This window comes from Poecilia formosa, unplaced genomic scaffold, assembly GCF_000485575.1.
Source record: "Poecilia formosa unplaced genomic scaffold, Poecilia_formosa-5.1.2 Scaffold284, whole genome shotgun sequence".
Classification (NCBI taxonomy): Eukaryota; Metazoa; Chordata; class Actinopteri; order Cyprinodontiformes; family Poeciliidae; genus Poecilia; species Poecilia formosa.
The window spans coordinates 116,990-129,628 of NW_006800223.1; the positions used below are offsets into that span (position 1 = coordinate 116,990).

The 12,639-nt window shown below is 44.8% G+C and overlaps 1 protein-coding gene across 1 annotated transcript in view; it reads left to right on the forward strand.

The window, feature by feature from the left end:
- The first annotated feature begins 576 nt into the window (after positions 1-576).
- gas2l3 (growth arrest-specific 2 like 3) overlaps positions 577-12,639 on the forward strand; it is a 13,754-nt gene continuing 1,691 nt past the window's right edge. Inside the window, exons 1-9 of the mRNA XM_016681511.1 lie at positions 577-770; positions 2,544-2,599; positions 6,839-7,025; positions 7,783-7,901; positions 7,981-8,122; positions 9,846-9,909; positions 9,991-10,132; positions 11,251-11,355; positions 11,692-12,636. Coding sequence (XP_016536997.1) covers positions 2,576-2,599; positions 6,839-7,025; positions 7,783-7,901; positions 7,981-8,122; positions 9,846-9,909; positions 9,991-10,132; positions 11,251-11,355; positions 11,692-12,636 — 1,728 coding nt within the window. The 5' untranslated portion in view covers positions 577-770; positions 2,544-2,575. The remainder of the gene's footprint in view (positions 771-2,543; positions 2,600-6,838; positions 7,026-7,782; positions 7,902-7,980; positions 8,123-9,845; positions 9,910-9,990; positions 10,133-11,250; positions 11,356-11,691; positions 12,637-12,639) is intronic.

Here is a 12,639-nt window from a genome sequence, read left to right on the forward strand (position 1 = left end):
AAAAAAATGTCTTATCGAAAACAAAATTAAGCAAATTTATTTTAGTTATTTCAATTGGCGCAATTCTACGTTTAATGGAAACACAACTAATGTGGCTGAAAAAGGAAGGCTGCTGGAAGTCAGCTTGGCTTATTTGAGCGGTGAATCTCAAACAAGCCCGCGGTCATTGAAACAGCTGTGGCAAAGCAAACACCTGACTCACTCGTAAGACGTCACGTGCGCTTGCCCTTTGCGCCTCAAGTTTGCTCATTCTGCAGCAGCTTTGTTTGACTCCTCGGTCCAGACCGAGTTCAAACCGGGAGGTGTGTTGTTGGTGGTGGGGGGGGGTCTAAGAGGAAGCGGCAGTAAATCACCTCCTCTACCCAGTCTCTTTCCGTTTCATTGCATCCCGATCGGGGAGTTCCTGGGTCGTAGATGAGACTGGTTAAGAAAACAATGGCTGCTTTGTGTTGGGGTCCCGCTGTGATAGGATTGGTGGGGGGCACATAGATGGTCAGGGCTTAGTGAAGCGTAGCCACTTCATTAGTCAGGGTTCTCCTTGTGCACCTCCTCCTCTCATCCCTTTCTCTCTCTCTCCCTCCCTCCCGTCATTCCCTCGCTGGCGTTCCCTCCAACCAGTCGTGGAAGCGGAGGCAGGAGCTGCTCTGGCTGAACATATCTGAACACGGTGCAGGGACCTGACTCTGTTAGTCCACCATGTGTCCAGTAGGCTGACAGGAGTTGGACGCTGGACAGGTTTCTTCAGTAGTTTGAGTTGTTTCTGTTCTGCGGTAAGTGAGATGATGTCAGACTCTCCCGTCTACTTGCATCTCCTCTTTTCTGGATGTAGCACTCTGTGTTTAGGTTAGTTTTTACTTTATAAGTCCTGTCACTCTGTGCTTCAGTAGAAAACATGTTATCTGAATGCAGCACAAGAGTTTTTGCTGCTGATATTCATAAATCTGGGGTGAAAGCAGATCGTGGAGAGGGGGTTGGTATTCCAGGACTATTGTCTCAGCTGTGTTGACCAAATCAGCTCTGTTATTAGGATCTGTGTGCTCGTGATTGCTTCTCCACACCCACTCCCTCTGTGTCAAACACACTCCCCACTGGGACCGCTGAGTGTCGGGGTAAGACTTGTGTGGGAAAACTGGAGAAACCAGCTGTGTCACTTCCTTTGAGAAAAGTCTGAAGGTTCAGTAAAAACAGATGCTCCTTGCACCATTTGATGCTGTGAGTTTTAAACTAATTTATTCCATTTTTAGTCATTGTAGTTACTAATTATTCAGAGTTGATGACATGATTCTGAACACTTTAAGCACATCTGCGATTCTAGAAGAAGGTAACTGAGTTTTTCACTCTGCAACAGCATCTACCCTGAAGTGTCACAGCAAACCGGTTGCCCTGATCGGTACATTTACGAATAATAAGGCTGTAAAATTGAAATGATTTTTCTGCTGTTATAACCTTTTGAATGATTAATATGGCAGATTCCAAGTTTGGGATGGGCTTCTACTGAATGCTTACTGCTCAAATAGTCAAATTATTTTTTATCTGTCTTTGAGATCTGATGCATCCGGCTATGTGTTGAAACATTTTAATAAGCAACTTCCTTCCTGGTCATTCATTGATTTAAACAAAGTGTGCTCATTTATATCCTTTGACCTCATTAAAAAAACAAATTGATACATGGACAAACTCGGTTTTCCAAGTCGAGCTTATTTTTATACAAAAAAAATAATCTTACTGAGGAATTTTCACTGCCTTTCAAAACAAAAAAGTTACAATTTAAAGTCTTTTGAAAGTGGAAGGTACAAAACAAAGTACTATATATATATATATATATATATACACACAGTTTTATGTATTTTTTCATTAATTGTCTTAATTAACAGGACTGCAAACACCCTGTGACTTTCATTCAGTCACATTTTGCCACACCCATTACGGAAAACTGAACTAAATAATAAAAGGTGTTTTTTGAACATTCGTCTTTGAGAATACACGCAAAAAAATTCAGACAAGTATCTCAGAAAATGATCGGAAATTGGTGCGTATTGTTTGCAGATGTTGCGTTTCAGTTGTACGATGACTTATAGCTCCTTGTTCTATAGAAATCAGACTTCATTATTTCATTAAAGTATTGTTTTGTTTACAGGCAAGTGGGAAAACTTTTTGCAAAAAGCCTGACATTATTATTATTTTTTTTAAATATCTACATTTTGTGGACCTCAATAAATTTCAACGTGACTGTTTTAGCTGAAAAGTTTGGACGCAGTTGATCTAAATAAGTTTCTTCATGTTTTGTAGCTGCTGTATTATAAGCCTGGCGGGCCACCAGACTCTACTTGCGCCCACCAGGCTTAGAATGGTTTTATTTACATTTGCCTTTAAGACCTTTTAGTAGGTGTTGGGCATTGTTGACAATGTCTTCCAGTAATGCATAATTTCCCAGTGATGTCTTCAGATTTGCTGTTGACTTCAGACTGCCCTGCTAACACCTCCAGGCTTAGCAGGTTCTCTGGGGGAAACTCTGCCCTAAAGATTTGTCTTTATCTCCACAGAATGAAGAAGTGAACTTCTGGTGAACACAATCATGGCTGTCCAGACTGGCATCCAGGTAAGAGCCTGCTTGTTTCACTCAAAAGTTCAGTTTGACGACCACAAACTGTTACATTAGTAAAGGGAAAAAACAAATCTATTCATAAACCATCTGGGTTTTTCAGTTCAGATCATCGCAGTAATAAAGACGAATTAAGCAGCTGCTTCAAAACCACCTGTGTCCCAGCATGCCATGCTGCTGCTGTTGTGCCTGTCTGGCGTTCCTAAGCTCCCAGCCTTTAGTTGTTTTCCCCCCTCCACATCTTGTAGGGAGTGGGCGGAATGCTCCTCACTTTTTCCCTTTCCCCTCCCAGCGATGAATCGCAAGTCGTTCCCAAACCCAGAACAACAAGCGGATCGAGTTACAGCCTTGTCCCCGTTCGACACCTCCTCGACCGGCGCGCTCCTCTCATCTGCTCTGGAAAAGCCAGGACTCTCACATTCCCACCACTGTTGGCTTGTGGGAATGTAAAATATGCTTCCCAAGTGCTGATGGCATAACGTGTGGCGGGAAGGGCCGCAGCACGGCGCGGATGTTCTGCAGTTTTAAACGCAGCAGATGGATCCTAAAGATCATGTTACAAACGGTCTCTGTGGACGAAATGGAAGCTTTGATTTTACTAATCAATGTTTTATTTTATTTTCTTTTGGGGTTGGGGGGTGTTAAAGTGAAGTGAGCATAGAAAGTGGCTGAATGTTTCGGTTATTCTGGGTCTGGAAGGTGAGCTGTGAGGATGCAGTGATGCTGCAGCCTCACTGCGCATGTAGAGCACAGTCAGATCAGATATCTGCTCAGCCATGCTGAACGTGAAATGCATTCATGGAAGTATAAATACAATCTGTAAAGGGAAGAACTGCTGCAGAATCCACCGGAAGCTTTAGTTTGGGTTCCGTTCGGCACTTCCAGACATTAAAACCTGTATAATTATACAATGTAAAGGGATCTGTCCCGACGAAATCCAAAGCTTTACAATGAATGCCTTCGTCTGTAATGAGCATTTTAGGACTTGATGTGAAAAGGACTAAAGTAAACAGCTCAGGCTTAGTTTAAAGGTCAGTTAGCAGGTCGTGGGAGGAAACCAGCTTGAAAGTTGTGAATTTGCTACTTTGAAGCAGATTGTTTGGAGGTGGAACATTTGTGTCGCATTGAAAAATGTAACTGATTGTTGTTGACGCTGCTGTTCAGATGATTCATAGACATGCAGCAGGGGGAGGAGCTTATGAGAATTTTTTTTTGTCATGTTTTTCTTTTCCATCTGATGGCTTGGTTTCCCTTTAGAAAGTTTTGATGTGCTTAACTTGAGCCACTTAAGATTAAACCACCTTTAATTAGTGATTAAAGGTCAGAATGTTTCAGGATCTGGGGCGTTTGTGGATTACGAGTCCACATTCCTTTACCCAGTGAGATTAACTCAGAACGGCTCTGTTCTATGGGCATTTAGATCCCAATGTTAAGCTGTTCTCACTTTCACTGAGGATATCTGCAGAGTTGTCACAGGTTGGATTTTCCAGTTGCTTTTCTTCTTTGAAATGATGTGACACGCACTCAAACCATCCTCAACCCTGAACAACGAAATGCTAAAACCAAAACGTGCATCGTTTGCAAAAAAGCACTATGAATGAGATGACAGCCTCAAAAGTTAATTAACGCACCCATTCTGGATCTAGAACTAAACTAAAAAATATCTATTAAATCTTATCTCAAACAGATGGTTCAATCTTTCTCAGTTTTAAAAGTGACTAAAAGATTTTTGCCATCTGTCCTGTCATTTTTACAGCAGGGAAAGTAGGAAGTTGCAGATTAGTGCAACTTCCTACTTTGCATCTCCTAAACATCTCCACAGTCTGGCCCATCTAATTATTAAAAAAATGTTTTTGACTTGAACTTTGAAAAAGTAGAAACAAAGGTTTACTTCCTAGGGTGAAAGCGTTGTCTGTAATCCTGAGTTGCAACAAGTTCTTTTTAGCGTCATCGTGGAGAACAAACTGAGGTTAAAGCCATCATCATGTCGACCTCACGGCTCTGCTCCACTGAGGCCTGAGTCGCTCCCAGTCCATTAATCTGGAACAGAACAATCTGCAGCAGGGCTGCTTCGGTGTAGAACGGACCGTCTGTTCCTCTGCCCAGAAAGTTTCCTGTTTGTCGGCCGGGGCCACGCCATGAATTCGCCGCCTTGTTCCGCAGCACAACCATCCATTGAGCTGCGCGTCTCAGCAGCGCCTGATCACATGCAAACGACACCAAGATTAAAGGCCGTATCTGAAGCAGATGTCAACAAGCTGCATGGCAGGAAGAGGGAGGGGTCCATCAGCAGCTGGTTACGTAACGTACGGAGATGTCAGAGTGGACATCTGCAGCTCATTCTTAGGTTTCCCCCTCGGACCGCCGGGAAACTGGAAAATCAGCCAGTGATGGGAATGTGGAGGTCCCCTGCTTCTCAGTCTGAGTTTTACAACTTTGTATTGGGGCCATTGTAGATGGAAGGAAGGGAAGAAAAGGAGTACATTTCCATGAAAAACTCCTATTCTAGAAAAAAAAAAGCAAGGACATTTGAGCTCCAGAAGTCAGAAAGTAGTTTGAAAAAGACTCAAATTTTAAGATTCTGAATTTTTATTTTTTAACATTTGGAAATTTGAGTTACAAAAGTCAGCTTTTTGAAATTCAGAATTTTTTTTCTTTCTCTAGAAAATTTTTGACTTTTTAAATTCAAATTTTAAGATGCATCTCAGACATTTTCTAGGGGGGAAGGAAAGGAAGGTTTAGGAGTTTTTTGGGGGCAGAATGTACTTTTAAAATTTTTTTTTTTTTTAAATATATATACATTTTGTTCAGAGCCATAAAACTGAGAACTCCTCCCTGCCCCCCCGCACACACACTTGGTTACCCTGTGTGACGGACTTTGAGTGACCAGATGAGGATGCTGACTGGGTGAGGCAGTGTGTGACGGCAGGGATGGATATGATCAGACTTTGGCTTCAGGCACAAAGGAGCACATGTTGGGAAAGTACAGCAGCATTAGATATGTTTTTTTTTTTCTTCCAGATTAGAAGCAACAATAACATGAGGCTGTGCAGAAAATTTATGATACGGTTGATTATAAATGGATAAAGATGGATTTGTGGCTTTAAGACGGAGTAACCACGGTTACTAGGTCAGGTTGGTGCACTGATCTTCAGTAGAGCTTACATGCAGCACTGTGTGAAGGCTTCACTCTGCATGGATAGCTCACACCAATTATGATCCACTAGCGTTTCCTCACACAAGGAGGAGGAAACTGAACATCATTTGTGCTTTCGTCTTAAAGAAGTAACATTTTGTGGTTCTGTTCCAATAATAAAACTGACCATATAAACATTGTTTCATTTTTAGGTAACTGTATGGCTGTCATCGCCCCACAGATGATGGAATGTTTTTCAAGAGTCATATTTAAGTCGCATAATGATGACTTGTATCACTGAACTGCACACAGTAACTGCTTTGAATCGCATTTTACAAATTTGATATTCTTATTGAGCAAACCATGGTGAAAATGTAAAGTTTTTTTTTTTTTTTTTTACGTCATTGAATTTGTCAACCAATCAAAATTCTTATGAAAAAAAAGTAGTATCATGATGATCAATGCAAGAAATGCTTACTTGTAATGCTGCATTAGGAAAATAAATACCATAAACTAACTCTGTTTAAAATGATGCCTGTCTGAGAATGTTGGGTTAAAAATGGCTAATGGAAGAAAAGAAGCACTGAAGTAAAATTCAGCTGCCCTCATCTACAGTTTTTGTGACGTTTGTGTTCCCACAGACAAATTTGGATCACAAGAAAAGGTTGACTTTAACTTTATTATTCCTATTTGATACCAACTTTTTAAGTTCCTGTATTTGCTAGCTGTGCAACAAGGCTAACGACCACTAAAAGGAAATTATTGGCCAACCAAACCAGTTAGCCTTTGTTTATAAAATGACTAAAATTTAGAAAAATGGAATGGTTTCTGGTATTTTTTTTTTTTTGTTCTGTTTTTGGTTTCTTTTCTATTCAGATGCTAACTTTTCTAAGTTCCTGTATTTGCCAGCTTTGCTGTGAGGCTAACAGACGCAAACTTAATTTCCACCAAAACCTTCTGTCTGTAAAATGACCTTTAGATTTACGGTGTTTTTAGTTGCATGTTTTTCCTCTTTTTTTTTTTTTTTTTTTTAGTTGCATGTTTGTTTGTTTTTTTTGTTTTTTTTTCCCCCAGCTCAGTTGATTTATTTTGTTCTCCAGGTTTGGTTCAGCGAGAAGTTCAACGCCCCCCTGCTGAGTCCCAGGTGCCCCCGCAGCCCGTTGGCTCAGCGCCACGGCCCCGGCCTCTCCAACGTCTTCCAGTATGACCAGTGGCTGGCGGTCCGCCACGAGGCCACGCTGGTCCCCATGCAGGAGGACCTGGCCATCTGGCTCAGCGGCATGTTGGGTGGGTTTAACTTCCACATCAGCTCCTCCTCACACTCCTCAGCGGTTAATTTGTTTTTTTTAGTTGTTATGACACAACAAGGTTTGATCCAGTCAGTTTTCCATCTGCCTTCAACCGTAGCTGTGTGTGTGTTGCATGCCAACAGTTCCCCCCCAGAGGCCAGGAACGTACCGATGAACTATCAATGCGGCTCTCGTGTGTAATCAGATTTCGACGCTTCAATTTCCAAGCGTCTCTTGGGGAAACCGCAGAGCGGAACAGAATCCCTCAGTTTCTCTGCTGCTGTCATTATACGGACACCCATTGTCCATGTGGCACAATGGAGCAGTGAGGAACCTGAAACTGACTCTATTGTTGCTGAATCAGGGTTTCACAGCCTAATGTTTGGCTGCCAGCACAAGGAATGTGGGCAGGTACTCGGCGCTCAACGTGAGTTGGTGCTCCCGTGGACAGGATGGCCTGCATTTCAGGTTTTTAGACGTTTCAAACGGCGAACCAACAGGTGGGATAAAGTTTCCAGCCCTGAGGCTGACCCCTTTGTCGGGTGGAAGTCAACTTTTACAGAGCAATCTTTGTCACTTAGTGCGGCCGTATTGTTCCCTCCGGCTTTGATTTACAGCAGAGGCAGCGTGGGAGCGCTTGAGCCCCTTGGAGGAGGAAGCGGCGGTGTTTAATGTGGCCTCCTGTTCAGGAACATGCAGAGAAGGGAAGATGTTCCTCTGGTTTGTAGCTTTTAACCGCTCTGTGGTTTTTCCAGGCGAGGAGGTGAGAGCCGAGCTGTTCATGGAGGAGCTGGATAACGGCGTGAAGCTCTGCCAGCTGATCGGCGCCCTGCAGACCAAGGTCGCCCAGACCTGCCCCACAGCGCTACCTAAGGTAAGACGTGAAAACGCATCAAAATGTTTACTTTAACATTCCACCTCCACATAAGTTTGACGTTCCGGTTCCCGTCCAGCTCTTCCCTACCAGGAAGGTGGCCTGTAAGCGCGACGCCTCCCCGGGTTCCTTCTTTGCCCGGGACAACACAGCCAACTTCCTGGCCTGGTGCCGCCACGTCGGCGTGGACGACACCTACCTGTTTGAGTCGGAGGGCCTCGGTAAACACCAGAACACGTCCAACCAGACGACTAAACTCTCATTTCATTTGGGACCTTTAGACAAATGTTCAGGTTTAATGTCTAGTCAGGAGAGGCGAGAAGGCTTCAGCCTGATTCCTGCAGACATGACCTCTGAGGTTGACGTTTGAAATGACCTGCCCACCAGATTTAGTGAACTATTAAACTTAGCTGTGGCTTTTACAAAGAAAGTTGAGTAACTTATTAAAATGCAGCTGTAAAGAAAAGATTCAAGTTTGAGGCCAAATGAAGCTATAATCTTTAACATTAGTCACAGATTAAAAATCTTTTTGTAGATTCATTAAAAGTAACAGAAGTTACAGTGAAAATCAAAAACTTTTTCTCGACGCTCCATGTATCAGTTTATTTAAACGTTACCTGGTTTGCAGAAATACTCATTCCCTTTGCACTTTTTCTCATTTTGCCACAAAGTTTAAAGTAGGTTTCTATAAGCGAGACAAACAGCAAGTAATGCTTGATTGTCAAGTGACAATGTTAGCCATCATACCACACTTCTGATTTTTATTTGAAAAGTATATCTGCACTCGGGTCAAAAGTAGTTTTTTTTTTTGTTTTTTTTTTTTAAAGAGAACACTGGTGAACAAAACGGCACCAAGGCGGTTTGCATCAGCTGATCAAACGGAGCAGATCTGAGCTTTAAGCTTTCAGCCCTACAGATCTGAGCAGCAGAGTCCGGTTAAGCTGGACCTCCTAGTGGCTAAATGGGATCTGATGGCGGGAGCAATCACTCCGAGTGGGATCACTTCATTTGAGTTGATCAAACTCCAAATCCCAGTTTGGAAGGAAACCCAAACATCTGCTGCTCAAATTATTTTTTCCTGATCAGAGTTTCCCACCAGAGAACCTGCTAGGCCTGTTGGTAGAGGCGTTAGGAAGGCCAGCCAGCGACCCGCCGTGTTTTTGAGTTAAATGTTTATCATTGGGCTTTAGGTACTGTTGTCTTCCAATAACGCATAGATGCCTAGTAATATTTTCAAATTTCCTGTCAGCTTTAAAGTCTTAAAGATGGCAAACATAAAAGAAATTGAATTAAACTGTTTGCACTTCATTTGTTTCACCCCAGGTGTGTGTACAGCAGTTTCCATTACAAATGTGCACAAACGTTGCCAATACTCTGGTAATATTGAAAACCCTCCCACAATTTTGCAGTTTCTGTGTTTCCAGTAGTTAAGAAACGCAATTAAAATCACATGTGAATAAGTTGGTTCACACAATAAGTTAAACACGCTGCACAATCATCCTGCAGCTACTTCCTGTCGTCTTCTTGTTTGTGGTTTGCGCCACTGGCAACATCTGGCTGCTGACCATGTGACTCGTACGATGGGTGGAAAAAAGTATTTCCATTGCAGCTTTGCAAAAGTAAATTTGATATGACCAAAAAAGTTTTATTGAAAAATGAGTTTTTCAAAATTGGTGCGTTTCCATTAAGTGAATTTGACATAAATCAAATTATGTATTGATATGGTCAATGGAGATGCAGCTAATGTCACTGTATATTTAGAAAAGAAAAAAAAAGACAAATGATGCAGGTGGGGGAGTAAAGCCTGACAGCCAGGCTTATAAAACACTGGAGAAAGCCCTGATCTGATTTTGAATTTTTAAAAAATAATTTTTATCATGTTTTTTTTTAAATCCTGAATGTTTGTCTCCTGCCTCTTGCCAACGGGTGTTTTCTCTGCTCTAGTTCTGCACAAGGATCCTCGGCAGGTGTGTCTGTGTCTGCTGGAGGTCGGCCGGATCGTCTCCAGGTGAGTTGGCCCCTCTGAACGTAGACCCTTTGAGTCTCTCTTCGGCGCCACCTAGTCCTGACTCGTCTCCGCCTGTCCCAGATATGGGGTGGAGCCGCCCGTGTTGGTGAAGCTGGAGAAGGAGATCGAGCTGGAGGAGACGCTGCTGATGACGGAGGAACCTCCCGCCGTGGTGAAAACCTTCAGCGTGTGCTGCCAGCACGGGGCGCTCTACCAGCCAGAGGTGAGATCAGGCCCCGTTTCCCCCGACGACAGCGGCTGATCCACGTGACGCCCCGCCGGCGCTCTGACTCAGTCACATGTGCAGAGCCACGTCATCGCACACATGCGGGCGCAGACGTTGAAGCGCTCCTGAAGGGGGGGCTGTGGAGCCGGTTGGATGGGTTTACGTATTTAGTCTGGTTGAGTGGATGAGAGCGCAGCAGCAACAGTCGGGTTGATTGTTTTCCTCCCAGAGGAGACGACAGCTCTAAAAATAACCGGTCAGTGAAGCGGGAAATGGCTTGGATTAAAAACGGACACAGTTGGATTAATCATATTCCCAAATGCATCTGGCTTTAAACTGAGCTGTTCAGACTTTAAAAGGTTTTTTTCTTTTTTCTCCCAAAGGTATTTATTTCCTATTAACTTTTGCACATTTTGTCAGGTTTCAATTTCAAACTGTAATGCATTTCCTGTACTAAAGCGATCAAGACCCAACAAATGGCCTAAACTGATTGGTCAATCAAGAGGAGGATTATTCATAGGAGCTGAAAGGCCTGATGGAACTGGAGGAGCTGCAGAGATCCACACTGTTATTTTTTAATGAATTTTTTAACAAACCGTGCTGACATTATGGGATACAATGAGGGGAATGCTGGACATTATTCGCATTAGCTGCGTTTTTATGTCAAATGTTCCGCTAATATTGGAATACCAACAACTTCACAATTGTGGTGTTTCCGGAAAATTAAAATCACAGATAAAAATCACACAACCAAGTTTGTTCACTTGAGTCAGTGAAAAGTGTGCTGCACCGTGATCCTCCAAATACTTCCTGTCTTTGTGGTTTGCTCCAGTGGCATCATCCGGTTGTTGATCATGTGACTTGTGTGATGTGAAAAAGGTGTTTCCATGGCAGTTTTGTCAAATAAACCAATTTTGGTGCTCTTAAAAAAAAAAACAAAAAAAAAAAACAACAAACACCTCAAATGTCATATAGCACAGTCCTATGGTTGGTGGAAGCACAGCTATTGTCCTGAGATTCGTTCCGACACTTGAAGATCCATCTTCCTTATTGACTCTAAACCGTTTCTGTGTATATCAGAGATGATAAATGATTCTGCTGGTTTGCCCCTGCAGGAGCTCGGCATGGATGACCCACCCTGTAACTGCTCCAACAAGGTGTCCATAGAGTACCTGTCAGAGGGACGCTACAGACTGGGCGACAAGACCATCTTCATCAGAGTGAGTATCTCCGTCTCTCTGTCCCGGTCAGTTTGAACTCGGCTCTGAGTGTTTGTGTTGTTGTGTCAGAGATTAGCTGCTAGCTGTTGCGTTCTGGCAGCTGCAGCGGTGCCAAGTTCATTGCCGCAGGCCGTGGCTGGACACATGTAAGCTCATTAGCCAATAGCAGTGGAAGGTGATTACATCACATCTCCGCTGCTATTCAGGGCACAACGCCTCAGTGCAGACGGGTTAATCTGCATTTGCTATTGCAGGAGCTGAAGCGAAACGGTCACTGCTTGCCTGAAAGCTCATGGTGTGGACTTTGGGATGATGTGGGAATGTTTGTTCCCTCAGATGCTGCACGGCAAACACGTGATGGTGCGAGTCGGTGGGGGCTGGGACACCCTGAGGGGCTTCCTGACAAAGTATGACCCTCTGCGGGTGCTGCAGTTCACCACACTGGAGCAGAAGATCCTGGCCTTCCAGAAGGGCCCACCTGGTTTGGGGGGTCACCGTGCCAACAACGCTCCACCCAATCCCCCTCGTATGGACCCTCTTGCTGCAGTTAATGGCCTCATCTCCTCCTCTGCCTCCTCCTCTTCGTCCTGCTCTTCATCAGCATCTCCACCCCCTGTAGGACAGAGCTGCCGGTCATACACTCCCTCCCCTGCCTGCACACCCATCCTGGCAAGGAAAGGTTCTGCTGTGGTACCGAAGAAGAACCTCCAGACGGTGCTGTCCTCTCCCAGGAAGCCCACCCAGCTCCCCCTGCCTGTCCCTACCAAAGGCTCCTCTTCTCTGCCCTCCTCACCTCTGAGCAGCTCCTACAGGCAGGCCCCCAGCCCGGGCAGTCACCGCAGAGCCCTGACTCCATCAGCTTCCCCTGTGGAACCAAGCTCTGCCTCTAAGCTAAAGCCCCGGCCACATGGTCCTACCGCCCACCCCAGGAGCCCGGTCTGCCCCGAGCCTTCCTCCAAATGCCCCAAACCTTCCAGCCCATGTACCTCCCCCACTGCTGTGCACATGTCCCGCCCCACCACCGTATCTGCCCCCAAAGACGTTAAGCCTTCCTCGAGCGCCAGCCAGCGCTCCCGCCTTGCACAGAGGCGCCCTGGCTCTCCAGCGTCACGCCTCCGTCTGGAGACGATCAGGAAGGCGAGGGTGGCCACAAGGACTGTGCCGGTACGAAAAACGGTACCCCAGCAGTCCCCGACCCCCTGCTCCCAGGCTGGCTCCTCCCGTGCCCCGACCCCCTGCTCCCAGGCTGGCTCCTCCCGTGCCCCGACCCCCTGCTCCCAGGCT